The following is a 15,099-nucleotide window of genomic DNA, read 5'->3' as shown; positions in this document are numbered from 1 at the left end:
ATGCCGCGCGTTCCAAAATATTTCATTCTTCCATTCGTCGTTGCACCATTTTTTATTCGAGTGTCATAGTAATGCCTTGCGCGCGACTGCAGCGTCATGTGATAGAAAATCGTGAATAATTTAATTTTGCGCGTTTTGCTCGTTTATTTTTTTTATTAAATTATGACAAGAAAGAAATCTACTTTGCATCCATAATTGGTAATTGCGAAATAGTTGTTCAATTCAAAGTAGTAATTTTATTTGACACTTGTATCCACGTGGTGAACGTCAAGAATTCAGTCGACGTGTTAATTTTCCTCGCGGTAAATTGATAGAATATTTAGTTCATGACCGCATTTACTGTTACCATTGAGTCCTTGAACATGTCGAAGCTGAATGTGTCGGCTGCAGTGAGCTCCTCTACGGAGGAGGCCCCGAGACCATCGACCACAACCGTGAACGTGAAACAGGACTTAAACGTAAGGCATTAAGCATGTTTCTGATACAGACCATGTGTTATTATATTGCACCTGCTAATATTGAAAAGATCACAGGCCAGGCACTTTTAAGCATATTTAATATTTGTTGACGCAGGTTACGAGATCAGTTTTCACATGTCCAAATAGAGATAATACGCATTTGAAAATGTTTACGTGAACAATAACAATCAAAAATATTTGAAATGCCACCCATATGGTGAATAAACTATTTTTCTGCTATCCATTGTTCAAAATTTTAGAGTTTATTTTTGTTTCATTAAAATTAAAACCTCATGTTTTTAAACTACCCACTTGCTAGAATATTCTTCGTGAGATGCTGAAGAATTTTTTTTTATTGCAGTACTTGACAGATCCAGATAATGAGTACTACAATGAATACAGGGAGGACATCTGGAAGAGTCTCTTGGAGCAGGAGGCAGAGAAACCACCTATACATCTGCAGTCCCCTCAGGTGAGATATACCCACAACATAAAGAAACTTTTTTATCTAGCCTATTGTTTCCTACTACTCTGCAAAGATAAGGGCAAAATATCTGCTGATCCAGGCAAGAACAATTGCCTGTTTTGCTTTCACAGTGCAAAGTCCTCTCTTTTTCTTCCATGATATAATCTAAACGCAATTTGTCTTTGTACTAAAGATTATAGGTTTCTTGACTTATTCGGTATCTAGCATAGCAATGATGTTAGATACGACAAATAGGTGGAGGTGTTCTAAGACTAGGATTTTCAGACCATAAAACGTGAAATGTTCATAACAATTTGTAATCTAAAGCTGATGCAATGTTGGATGTAAATTATATTTGGAATGTCATTCCACTTTATTACACATAGGTAAAGGTTTTTACATAATATGAAGTTGGCAACTAAATATCTGTTTTATTTTTTAAATTTGCGTGTATGCTGGCCGATGATCTGTGGGGGTTAAAAAGACCACATCAAAGCAATCCATCTAAAAAAGCAATTATGCTATTTGACATTTGCTTGCATTGCACACTTACTTTTATATGCACAAATGGCAAATTGCAATATTGCTTTTTTAGATGAATTGCTTCGATGTGGCGTTTTTAACCACCGTGATCACAGGATAAATATAGGGATGGAACATATCAAACCAAACCCAAATAAAAATAACTTTTTTCCTATTTCGTACTACTTGCGATTGGTCATCTCACTATAAGCAGGTGTTTGTGTGAGAAACCCTACAATTACATAAAGATGCTTTACCGTCAACCATGAAGATCATCAATTTCTTTTTTTCCGCTCTATCTTGAGATCGGTTTTTCAACCATAAGCAGTTTTTTGCCAGGCAGTATTGGCGTGTAAGGCATGCCCGCCCATTGTTGGGATGCTTGCATGTAGATTACTGTTGATTGCTACAGGTTATCCCAAGTGTAGGATCTCTTCAGACGTCTTGTTTGTAGTGGCTCACTTTAGACTTGGGCAAGTTCGTTTTGGTGATGTTCAATCCTGTCCCTGTAGGTTGCGGTCATCGCTTTTATCGCCTCTCGTACTGTAGGAATGTTTAAGTACTGGTGGATTTCATCCATCTTTGCGAACCAAGGGGCATTTACTATCATCATCACCAGCCCATTAACGTCCCCACTGCAGGGGCACGGGCCTTCCCTATGGATGGATAGGGAGATCGGGCCTTAAACCACCACGCGGGCCCAGTGCGGACTGGTGGTTATTAACGACTGCTAATGCGAACGAGACCAACGGCTTAACGTGCCTTCCGAAGCACGGAGGAGTTCGAGGTCAAACCTTTTTTTTTGTGGTCACCCATCCTATGACCGGCCTTTGCGAAAGTTGCTTAACTTCAACAATCGCAGACCGTGCGCGTTTACCGCTGCGCCACCGAGCTCCTCATTTACTATCATCAAAATATAAAACTATACAGTGGATTACAACTTTATGTGGAACAACAATAGTGTAGGTAGGCTAGTAGAGGTAGTTTATACAACAGATACACTCTTTGTTATCAGTAACAATACAAAAAAGAGTGATTGTAAGCATTTTTTGTTACAAAAGGTGCCTAATTCAATGTCACTATAACAAAGACAAATGCTTCCTTTCCATTTGTTCAGCAGTTCTCTGAAAAAAAACAGTCTAAACATTCAATGTCTATTGAAAGTAAAAGATAAAAATGAGTCATCTTCTTCGTATCGTGTGGGTTGTGGGGTGGATTACCAACCTCATCAACCCTGGTGTCAGGGTTATTATTGTGCCGCCGCAGGCCCCTGATATGACTCATGTAACGACTATGTACTTATATCAGTAAGTAGTAACTGGGACCAATGGATTAACGTGGCATCTGAAGCATGGATCATCTTACTTTTGGACAATCGGGTGATCAGCCTGTAATGTCCTAACCAAACTAGTGATTTTCGTGATTTGTCCCCATTGGGATTCCAATCCAGGACCTCCGGATCGTGAGCACAATGGTGGCCGTTATTGAGTGATTTAATTAATGAGTGATTATAATGATTATATTATTATAAATGAGATAATAATTATGTAGTTGAAATGAAATTTTAAATTACTATATATTTTGTTTTGTTGCATCATTATTTACCATCTTTGCTCATACCAGTATTACTCAATCATGTAATATGACTTTTACATTACTATCTATCGATATTTATTTAAATGTAATTAGTAGACGTCAGAAGCATTAACACTCCTCCTCAGACTATACAAAACAGTAAAATAAATCATTTATTCAAAAGATTATTTTAGATTTTTTTTATTGGTGAAACCTACATTCCTAAAAAATGTGTTTGTGATGTATTTAAGCTTTATTCCGCTTGTTTTTCTCTTTACGGGTTAGGACACCACACAGGCAGTCGCTTCTGTAGAAAATGTTAGTTAAATAGACCCCGTGAAAATAGGTTAACGTTAGGGAGATGGTGATGTATTTTTTTAGATCCATAATGGGATGACACCTTGCAGCATGAGCGATTACAAGTTGTGCAACAACTGTGAAATTCTGACGCAATTCTTAATGTAAATGAAATTGCTTTGCTAATGTTATGACAGGTTTGGCAAGCCTGTTATATTTTGTTATACTTTAATGTTTTACTTAGATAAAGTCACGCCTGCATCTGTAAGGGGTGAGTAGAGTTAAAATCTGATGATGTCCTTTGAATCCATTGATATACATACTACTACCGTAGATAAAACATCAGCGTTCAAAAAGTGGGACGCAATTTGACGCAAAGTTACTGTCTATTATCCCCTGACAGTACTTTTCCACAGTGCGCGATTAGGCGCCGAACTGGAAACATGGGGAAGTGCGTGGTAAAAAGTGGCAAAAATTGAAGGTCATTTCGAAAAAAGAATGATGGAATGTCATAGCCATTAAGTAATGACATTATGCATGTTATCATAGTGTAAACATTGAAATTTTCACATTAAAACCCACCAGTAACAAAACGGTAGTGCCTACAGTGCCTAGTATATCAATGTTTGAATCACTATTATGGCGATCACCATCTCAGGACTTTATTCAATACAATCTTTTTTTAAGAAACTTGTTTTAGCACAGGCCAGACACTCCATACAAATATCTCTTTTTTACCGTGTGCCGCCTAACACGTAAGTGTGAGCGAAACAGACAATCCGCGCTCGCTCCCTTACTCTTAACGGCTTAGACTATTATACAGACCCAGCGAGGTAAACTCTGTAAGAATCGGTGCGGGGCGGAGAATGTCCGTTCTATACATAGTATTATTCTTTATTCAATGCTAGGTTTACATTGCAAATAAAAATAGCAATAGTTTACGGTGTAACGAACGAAAGCAATCTTAAGTTATAAGTAACTACAAAATAAAATGCACCAAAGAAAATGTAGATACACCTTACTGTGTTTCTGTTTGAATAGTCCAAGAAGGTCATGTTATGTGATAGTCGGTCGATCTGTTATATATTGCATCTGCATTGTGCACAATATCAACAATGAGGACTGTACGGTCGGCGACATAAGTTCCTTGCTCTATAGTGTATGTATAGCTAACGATGCCGATCTACCTTTGTTGTTTGTTGTACATTACGGAAGCGAGGTCAAGATTTTATTACGCATTTCCGTCGAACATACATTATTATATGAATAGCTCTTTGTCAGTCTATTGAAACCAATAAGATGCTTCAACGTGATAGGTAAGTTTCGATTTTCAAAATGCATTTGCAATAGACAAGTATTTTACCGTGGTTTACTTAAAAACATACACAGCTATCTACCTCTTTATTACATCCTACTACGCGGCTTTGCACTCGTCAGGTTATTTCGTTTGGGTCCCGGATTTTTTTTCCTTTCGAGTTGAACAGGCTTACCAAAATGCGCCCTTGCTGCACATTTACGATGAAAAAAAACTAACTGTTTTCTTTGTTTCGCTCAAAATGTGGAAGACGGACAGAGAGCCGAATCCAGATAATGGGAAATGGCTCACGCAGATGATAATAATGTTTTATTTGTATATAGTTATTTGTCTGTTAAATTGTATAGGTACAACGTATATAAAATTATCCTACACACGGGACAGGCCTACGTTCTATCAACCAAACAGGGTATAGTACGTACGAACTCCACCATGCTTTTACAGCCGAGAATCAGGCAAATCGAGGGTTTCGACCAATAGACGCAGCGAATGCCATCCACGGTAGATAGAAGGGGTAATTTTTTTTTTGCGTGACTTAGGGTGGTATTAATAAACCAATCTCAGCTTTGAAACGGCCCTCAAGAGCATGTCAATGTGACAGTTCTCATATAAAAACAGAGACTTGAGCATGATCTTGAGGGCAGTCTCAGCTGAGATTAGTTTATTAATACTACCCTTATTGTAGATTGGCCGCAGGTGGCTTAACTACTTTGCCGGACAAATGGGGCGCGCTGAAGGCTCTCACCCGGTATAACGTTTAAGACAACAATGTTGGCGTACAGTCATGAGCAATATAATGTACCCACTTTAGGACTCTGTCGCACTAACATATTTGACATTTAGTGAGACTTACAGTGCAATTTCTTAAAAAAAAAACTCATATGACATGGTACCAAAATGTATGCATATTGATGCTCGTGACCGTTCGGCTATTGGTTGAAGCCCTCTATATAATTCGCGCCACGCGACGCCTTGGCCGTGCAGACCCTGCTGCAGGTGTTTATGCTAGTACACATTCGACGCAAGTATAAAAATAAACCTTAATTTACTTTTGCCCGCAGTTGGAGTTCCGCGGCACGTTAGTTCAGCAGCTGCGTGACGTCACCAAGAAGTTGGACCTGAGTCTGGCGACACTGCACTCCGCGGTCGCTCAGCTGGACCTGTTCATGGACGCTCACCGCTTGCGTGGCGACAGACTGACACACGTCGCGCTGGCTTGCCTCAGTCTTGCAGGTTTGTTAAACACATAATCCTCCGTGGTCTAGTAGGCTCACCATCCAGTGGTCTCGAATCCTGGCGAGAAAACATCATAAAAAAATCACTTTGTGATACCTACATTGAGTAAGACATTGCCAGAAAGTAAGATGATCCGTGATTCGGAGGGCACGTTAAGCCGTCGGTCCCGGCTAATATTTAAATAATTTTGAAGTTGTTGTGAGCCGCGTCAGGGGCCTTTGGCGACGACCACCGACACAAGGGTTTGATCACACACCCCATACCAGAGAAGGGAAGTTGCGAAGGTTCAACTCTGATTTCAAAAAGTTGGAAAATTGTTCAGATGTCTTCAATGTCGTTATACATTCGGGTAGTTCTTCGAATACGTTATTATTTATATTCGTGGTCAATCGCATTACCGTTAACGCAAAAATATCTTGGATTCCTCGTTCTTTTTGCAAATATCCAGATAAAACTTATGTATGTCGCCAACTTACATAAGTTCTATATGGATATTTGCAAAAAGACACAATATCCTAGGATATTTTTGCGTTAACGGTAATTATATTGACCACCGGTATTCACCGGTACCCACCGGTGTACGGTCACGAGTACTAATATGTATACATTTTGATACCATGTCACATTAACTTTTTTGACAAATTAAACCGTAAGTCTCATTAAATGTAAAATATGATACTGCGACAGGGTTCTAAAGTGGGTACATTGACACATGGTACACATGGGTACATTGTTGACTGTACGGCAAAATAAATCTATATTTCTAATTCTTTACCACAGCAAAGAGTGAAGAGAAGAAAAGCAGGGCTCCAACTCTGAAGACTCTTTCAAAGATCAGCGGCATCCAGCTATGTGGGAAGACTTTCAAGCAGTTAGAGCTGATGGTTGGTCAGCATGTGAGGTGGAGGCTGCTGGCTCCGACCCCTGTGACCTTCGCGGCGCTCCTGGCCCCACTAGTAGTCACTGATGCCGACCTCACCACAAGGCACCCCAAGTTCGTAAGGCGGTTCAAGCGCGACGGAGCAAAGTTGCTTGACGCATATCTGGACTTGACTTTGTCCGGTAAGTTATATGCCAATACTGATTAACGGGTGATTTCTATACGTAATTTCGATAGCGAAGAGGGTGTTAAATATAATATAAGTCAGTTTATTTTATTAAGTATTGTACTTTATATTTGTTGTTACCTAAAGTAAATATTTTATTAGTGTTGTATTGTCGCTTTATATTGAAAACTTTTTGAAATAATCACTTTCAAATGATTATTGGTAACAAAACTTCGCAATCGATAAAGTAACTACTTTATACCACAAAATTTTACCTGGACTGAAGTTTGATCTGTTTCAGTTCTCAATTTTTTACCCAGAATGATGTTATCGCGCTTGCGTGGTTTTTACTATAAGCCGGCGATATAGCATATAGTGTCCCCAAAGTAATTGCTAATTTCTTGTTCTCGCAGATGTACGCCTGAAAGTGGTAGACTCTGTGGACGTGGGGTGCGCGTGTGTTGCGTGCGCCCGCGCCGACCTCGGCCTCTGCGCATGGCCACCAGCCCTCATCAAAGCCTCTGGTAGGCAGTATACCTCAGTCGCGCCCATCTCACGTCTTTTACAGAGGTAAGACAAACAAAATCAAAAATTGCTTACTTTCATTATAGCAGTGGTTCAAGCCTTGATAAAAGTTAGATAAAAAAAACTTTAAATATAGAAAAATATAAGAAATCTGTGATAGCCTTGTACAGAGAACTTACATCGTAAATCACTGAATTTGTCATTAGTTATATGAATTCATGTTTGGACCATAGATAATTGATATAATAAACTTTATAAAAGTGATGAACAAAGGCCGAAAAGACGCTCAGAGAGCATCGAAAGTCGATGTCCCTTCACGGTCGATATCCTTTCCCTTGGTTATACACTGAAGCGAAGAACTGATTAAATAACAAAACAAAAACCTATTCAAGAAACGTATATTGTATCTGATAAAGAATCTCTTTGCAGGATGATGCATATCTTGAAGTCTCGTGAGAGCAATGTGGACTCAGAAGTCGATCAAGGGTACAGTAGCGCTCGGACATCACCAAATCTGACTCCAAATTTGACTCCGTGCGCGTCTCCGAGCCACGTGTCACCTGCTACCAGCTGCAGCTCTTCCACCAGCTGTGTGGACAACTCTTACCGTCACCGTCCCATTGAGCAGGCAGAGTACTCCGTCTTGGACCTGAATGACACCGTACCCCCACCGCCTCCGATGCAGTACCCACCAGCAATTGACACCACAGAAAGACACTTCCACAGAGCTGACCACGCCGAAGACCACAGGTATTACAGGGCCAGCAGACTGTTAGAAGCTAGTTTAGACGCACAACCGTCAACCAGTATGGTTGTGAAACGTGGTTTAGACCCGGTTGAGTACGAAAAGAAAAGGTACAAGTGGTTCTATGATTAATCTCTAGTCTTTTTTTATTAGCTGCGTATTCATGAGTGTTCTGTGTACTGTTTTTTTTTTTTTTATTTTTTGTAAATGCAACCGGGCTTACGCCTCAATGTGAATTAGTTTATCGATTTTTGTGATATTTCTGTAGTCATTCATGAACGTGAGTTTTTGTTATTGGAAATACTTTTGATTGTTAACAAGTCTTTCATATGAAATTGCCTCTATACGCTTAAACATGAATGATACTTCGGGAGAACGAGACAAACAAAGAAATTCACCATTGTATTATTAGTAGACAATCTGAAGTATTTCCATTGATGATTTAGCATAATTATTGTCTATTTATTCCAAGCTGCGACCTTTTATAGTGCGCGTTAGAAATAGATTTAGGTGCGAATATTGTAATGTTAGAAGGGATAGAAAAAATCTTACTCATGCCATCACAGTACAGCACGGAAGAAAGTAAATATGCGAGGTAGGTTGTTCACCCCCCAGACACTTCATACAAAACACCTCCTTTTACACAGTGTGACGTGTAACGCCCATACGATTGAAGACTAAAGTAAGACCGAGGGGGGGCAGGGTGAGGAAAGGAGTCTACATATCGCCTTATGATGAGAACCACATAAGCGCTTTTTTTGAAAAATAATTGCGATGTGATTTTTGTTGACAAAACTTCGCAATAGACACGCTAGTTTGAATCCAGGCTAAAGTGTGTGGTATACATTTGTTATTAAAATAAGCAAGGAACAAGGAAATTTACTGTGAGACGAATTTGGGACATTGGCACATGAATTTACTCATGAATTTAGGTAACTGAACTTTATACTTATTTCATTTTCTTCTATCGCGTGGGTTGTGAGGTGATGACCAACCTCATCAGCCCTGGTGTCAGGGTTATTACTGAGCCGCCATAGGCCCCTGACATTTCATAATTATGTTATACACACCTACTTGGCATATATTGTTTATGATTCTCTCTCGTTATCTGTTGCCTTTATTTTACGCATCTGTTTATTTGTCGTATCTATTATGTATAGCTGCCACAGAAACGCTGTTTGAATCATCTGATAAAGATGTAAAGGCCTGTGATGATTATGTATAATTTGGTCGAATTTGAAGTGGTCGCCATGGCTGAAATCGGTCGGAGAGAGATCACTCATCTATGTATAATTTAACCCCTTGGCATACTATCTACCTTTGACTTATACTTTCCATGTTTTTCGTAACCCTTTAATTCATATATTTTCTTCATAATTATATTTGCTTATTTTCTTCTTTATTGTAAGCAAATCCCGAAACTTTTTTTCGCACGATAGTTCAAAGTATTTATAAGCGTAACTTTGGTACTGGCAGAATATCAGTTGCTAAGTGTGGTATTTCTACTATCCTTCGCAACAACATGCTGAATCAGTCCCATTTCCCGGGCAGTGAATTTTTGATTTGGATACTTATCTTTATCTTCTCTACTATTGTACTGCACTGTTTTGGGAATAAAATTATTCTATTCTAATTTAAGATTATATTATTGATACGGCCTGGCTAGGATTACTTATACATACGCGGGTATTATTCACTGTATATATAGTCTTTTACAGGAGCTCGGTGGCGCAGCGGTTAACGCGCTTGGTCTGCGATTGTTGAAGTTAAGCAACTTTCGCAAAGGCCGGTCATAGGATGGGTGACCACAAAAAAAAATATTTTCATCTCGAGCTCCTCCGTGCTTCGGAAGCCACGTTAAGCCGTTGGTCCCGGCTGCATTAGCAGTCGTTAATAACCATCAATCCGCACTGGGCCCGCGTGATGGTTTAAGGCCCGATCTCCCTATCCATCCATAGGGAAGGCCCGTGCCCCAGCAGTGAGGACGTTAATGGGCTGATGATGATGATAGTCTTTTTGGTAAAAATAGGGCAGTGGTAGTGGTCTACCACTGCCCTATTTTTCCCTAAAAAAGTACCATGGTAAATGCTGCACCGACAAGAGCGTGGCTTTTAAATTGATGATGATATAGTCTTTTAAGCACTTTTATAGTTCCTACATAAGTACATAACAGTCTTAATGAGATAATTTTTCCAAGTAAATCATACCCGCGTGTGTATAAGTAATGATAGCTAGGCCATATCAATAATATAATCTAAAATTCATGTGCTAATGTCCCAAATCCGTTTCACAGTAAGTTACCTCGCTCACAACATATTTTAACGTTTTCTACCTAAAATGAACTTAATTGAATGATATTGAGCTTTTGTTGGAGAAAATCAGATCTGATTGTGCTTTTTCAATAAGGCACTTACGTGGTATTCGTCATAAGGAGACTATATAGAGAAATGGCTCTCTTATACCGGGTGTTAGTGACATCGTAACGAAAACTTTGAGGGATGATTCAGCTCATTATTCTGACTTAATATCAAGTGGAATTTTCCATCACAAAAGTATAGAATTGAAAATAATTTAAAAACAACTAAAAAAACATCAATTTTGCAACTGAAAATTCCACTTGATATTAACTCAGAATCATGGTCTGAATCATGCCCCTCAGTATTCGTTACGATGTAATTTACACCCTGTATACAATCATATAAAAACGATGCATACAGTAGTCTACTTGACAACCTAGTCAAATGAGATATTTTTTATGAAACCTCAAAAGGAAAGTTTTCTTTGAAGTTTGCATGGAAATACTACCCTGTGACGTCACCGAAAAAAGCTGTCCAACGTCGTACTCATTGTTACTTAATTCGTAAATAAGATTCGAAAATAAGTGGAAAAGTAAAATGAGGTCGATTTTTGATTATCTTAGACTGGCTTCTATTTCTAGCAGCATTTTATATTTTACCCAGTCAAATATCCTATTGTCGGTAGCATTTCCAATGTACATCCACAAAGTGACGCGTCACACATTATCGAAATATGGCTGAAAATGTTGTGTAGAGAAGTAACCCCGCCCTCCCCACCTATCCGCCAGAGGCCCTTGTCGGTCTATGCTCTTACCTGGGGTGAACAAAACATAATTCCTTTACAAACTGAACAACTTAATTACATGAACAAATCATTATCCCTTCTCGCAAATGTGTAAACAAATTGTATTTATTAGAATTATTAGTATAATGGAGAGAATTAAGTAAAGGTTAATCATGGAAAATATTTTACTGGTTGTTAAATAATGACTTAAGTGAAATCAATTTACAAATGTGTTTATAATGTTTTTCTATGATTACCCTGAGGCTCAATACATGCATGTACTCCAGTATTTAAAGATATTAGCAGAATGTAACTGCTTAGTTTTAGTTAGGAACAAATTTTCTCGTCAATTTCAGAATGGGACAAGAGTAATGATAAATGTAAAAAATATACCTAACATTGTAAGAAATTGACCCCTTGTATTAAATGAATTGACATAAATACAAAATTCGATGTTAACGAGCTTAAAAACCGTACCGTACGAGTACAATGCGTCGCCAAACCAACTAATGTAGGCTCTAACTGGATATGTGCAAAAAGACAATGATCCTAGGTCATTTTTGCGTTTACGGTAATAATATATACATCCGGTGTTCGAAGAACCACTTTCTTACGCAGATTCTCGTTTTAAACTGTTTATAGTCGCGTATACTTGTGTTTCGTACATACAAAATCGTTTTATCCTACTCAAAACATGGCGTACACGCCGCGACAAATACTTTCCGTGTCTACGTCACAGCGTGTTGACGTATATCGACGTAGACAGCGTTTGTCGTATACCTCAACTTAAACAGCGACTGGCCTGTAATAATGTCAATGTAAAAACTATTCCAGATGCCCAAGCAAAACGTTAATGTGTTATAAGCTCAAGGCATCGGGGATACTTAGAAGTATTTGAAGAAAAAAAAACAATCGATTGCGTTTTATTGTATTTAGTTCCACGTTGTTAAACCAACTACGCGTACAAATGTAAATACCACTACATATGTGCAAAGTTGGGTAGACATATTTTTACCATGGCAGCTCTAACATAGTGAGTGCAATTTCTGCTAATAACTTCTTAATATCTGCCGTATTTGGTTCAATGAACTAAAGTGTTACCATTTTAATAAAACAACGTTCGCCTTAAATTCTACTCTGCCAAACTACTCGTACTCAGAAACTGTGCATTCCTTCGCATGTTTATTTGATAAAAACTTCAATATATTTGATGATTTGCTCACGGTTTTTACGTTTGTACTTGGATTTGGATTATTTAATAGTTGATGAAAATACATCACAAGTTCTTACCGCCTTAGCATACCGTAAAATGCTGTAGCCTTACCAAATAATCGCAATACTGTCTATTTCAGCTCGGCTAAGATATTTCGCATTTGAGTAACATTTTCGGACTTTCTACTATTAGGTAATATTGCTACGTTATTAGGGCAACAAACTTTTCATTTTGTTTCATAGAAGCTCTAATAATGCTGTTTGTCTATTTATATTAGTATGGTCGTCTTGGCGGGGGCACTACCGTGCCCCCAGATATAAGTATGGCTTATTATGCGACTGGAATAAATTTTATCTTCAACATAGCGATTTCCTGACAAAATTGTGGCTTAAACTTCCTTTAAAGTACTTATAAATCCGAAAAACCATAATATTTAAATGAATTAGAATCATGTGCGTCTCCACATAACATTTATATTTGTCAAAAACTACATATTTAAAGGCTATAAAAACTTAATTTCATGAATATTTAGAAAAACGTCAAATCCCGTGCTCAGTTACAGCATTTTACGGTAGTTGAATAATCACAATTTTAGTTTTTTTTTTATTATATATATGTATTTATGTTAATAAATCATGGCTGTTACAAGTGTGGTTGTGATTGTACGATTTCATATTTATTGCGGAGTTTAATGTTATTGGGTGTACAGGGGTTTGAAGGGTTTAGCCTCGTTTCTGTCCGCCATTTTGTTTTGACACATGATAAAATGGCGGACATTACCGTTACCTCTATAGTAAAATGTTCAAACCCCTTCCCCGCCTTTTTTTGTGTATCTGTGAACCGTTCCATTTATACGTATTTTAAACAGAAGCAAGATTTTTATGAGTTACATATTTTCATACCTTTTTTTATGGACATAAAGTTAGATCTTTTGTTGTATATGTAAGAAAATTGTAAATATTACGTTCAAGTTTGGGTTTAAATCATGTTTAGTGTAATTTGCCAGTCAGTTTCTAAGTTACCATCTTAGTGTTACTTATTGAAATTTCTGTGTTATGAGAGGGAGAGAATTTAAGTTATACGTGCTACACTGTTTTACAACCGACTTAGTGAACAATCAAAAATCAAAACCTTAAATATAAAAGTGGAATTAGTTAATATAAATTGCCATTACGCTATCCTTCTTTCTTGTGCTGGCTAGCTAAATGTTTTTATTTTTTAACTCTAAATATATGTTCCTTATTAGTTTTTCAGTTTATCGTATAGATCAGACTTTTATTTAATGAATAAGCCGTGCTTCCTAAAATGTTTCGACCTGCACAGCCGAGGAAAAGTAGCTGCAAGAAAATCCTCGGCACAGGGTCAATGTGTGTGTGAAACGAGGTGTTTTTTTTTTATGAAATGTCCGAGGTGTGCTCGCGGTCTGCAACCGGCAGATGTGCAATTACAATTTGTGCAAATAATTATTACATTTAGCTGGACCACAGATTACGTCAGAAAATTCCTTGAGCAAATAAGTCCCTTTGAGTAGGCGGTAGCAGCAACAGCTTAATTTTATCAGTCTTTGAGTCAATTTTAGGACTTTAGATGCAGACCCTTTTTCGAGACTGCAATGCTAAACAAACTCCTCTCACTGCAATAATAAATGAGTTCCTATTTTAAACAAGAGATTATGTAAGCAGAGCTATACCTCGTCAATTTTTTTTTGTTTACATACCTAGATTGTGACTTATATAGAAAAACTATAAACGAATTTAAAGCTTTTACTACAGTGCCTACCTAGGTTTCTGTCCGTTATCTTGAAAATTGACGAAAATAGTAAATAAACAATTTTCAGGATGGCGCAAATGAGACCGAAGTGTTTATTGTTAAGCTAATTATAAAAGTTGCTATCATATGTATTCAAATATACATCGCATCATAGTTAAAAAGTATACATATATTTTTAAAGTAAGTTATTGCTAGTTGCTAAATAAGATGACGAGGTAAACATATTTGAATACAGTGATAATTAATTATCCAGAATAATGTTCTAGTTCTCCTGAAATGTATGTAACGCCGATTTACCTAAAAATGTTAGTTCAGTTTTAACTAAATTTACCTATAAGCACGGCGAAAAAAGAAATTGATATTTGCATGTCAAGTGACTATTTTTAAATCTGTCAAAATTAAATTAAGCTCTGTTTATCGGAATTAACACCATTAGCTAATGTATTAAAAAGTTGCATGTTGCATGTCAAAACGAAGACTGAAGGCTACATCCGAATGTCGATACGGAAAGCATAGAACTGAACATATTTTGTACCCTTGAAATATTATAAACTCATCAAATAAATATTTAATTCTATAAAACTGTCGTATTCATTTCATAATAGAGTTTCAAATCCTAGGATACACCAGACACTGCATGGTACAAGAATTTACAGGATGGATACGACTAGTGTCCTAAGTTCCTAGTATTTATTTAGAACGCATACCTATACCTACTTCCTCGTAAAATAAAGAAAGAAAGAAAACATTTATTTTAGAAACAAGTGGTACACACAATAGAAAAATGAACAAAATAATGAATTAAAACCTTATCTCTAAAAAGGGACATCAGCTCAGCGAGATGTTGTGA

General features: G+C 37.5%; 1 protein-coding gene across 1 annotated transcript; it reads left to right on the top strand.

Annotated features, from left to right (window-relative positions):
• Positions 1-24: 24 nt before the first annotated feature.
• LOC126380344 (cyclin-J) lies at positions 25-14,831 on the top strand. The gene is made up of 6 exons (XM_050029713.1): positions 25-458; positions 820-930; positions 5,695-5,866; positions 6,650-6,931; positions 7,329-7,485; positions 7,870-14,831. The coding sequence occupies exons 1-6, from the start codon at positions 327-329 to the stop codon at positions 8,315-8,317; spliced, it is 1,302 nt and encodes a 433-aa protein (XP_049885670.1). The 5' UTR covers positions 25-326; the 3' UTR covers positions 8,318-14,831.
• Positions 14,832-15,099: the final 268 nt, after the last annotated feature.

This window comes from Pectinophora gossypiella, chromosome Z (genome assembly GCF_024362695.1).
Source record: "Pectinophora gossypiella chromosome Z, ilPecGoss1.1, whole genome shotgun sequence".
NCBI classification, from domain to species: Eukaryota; Metazoa; Arthropoda; class Insecta; order Lepidoptera; family Gelechiidae; genus Pectinophora; species Pectinophora gossypiella.
Note: the sequence above shows the minus strand (reverse complement) of the source record. Positions and strands in the feature narration are given on the sequence as shown.

What these genes read in the sequence shown, in the direction of transcription:
- LOC126380344 (XM_050029713.1), top strand. Translation starts at nt 327, where the DNA reads ATGACCGCATTTACTGTTACCATTGAGTCCTTGAACATGTCGAAGCTG. An exon ending in ACGTGAAACAGGACTTAAAC is followed by an intron (nt 459 to 819) that starts GTAAGGCATTAA and finishes TTTTTATTGCAG; the next exon opens with TACTTGACAGATCCAGATAA. An exon ending in TACATCTGCAGTCCCCTCAG is followed by an intron (nt 931 to 5,694) that starts GTGAGATATACC and finishes TTTTGCCCGCAG; the next exon opens with TTGGAGTTCCGCGGCACGTT.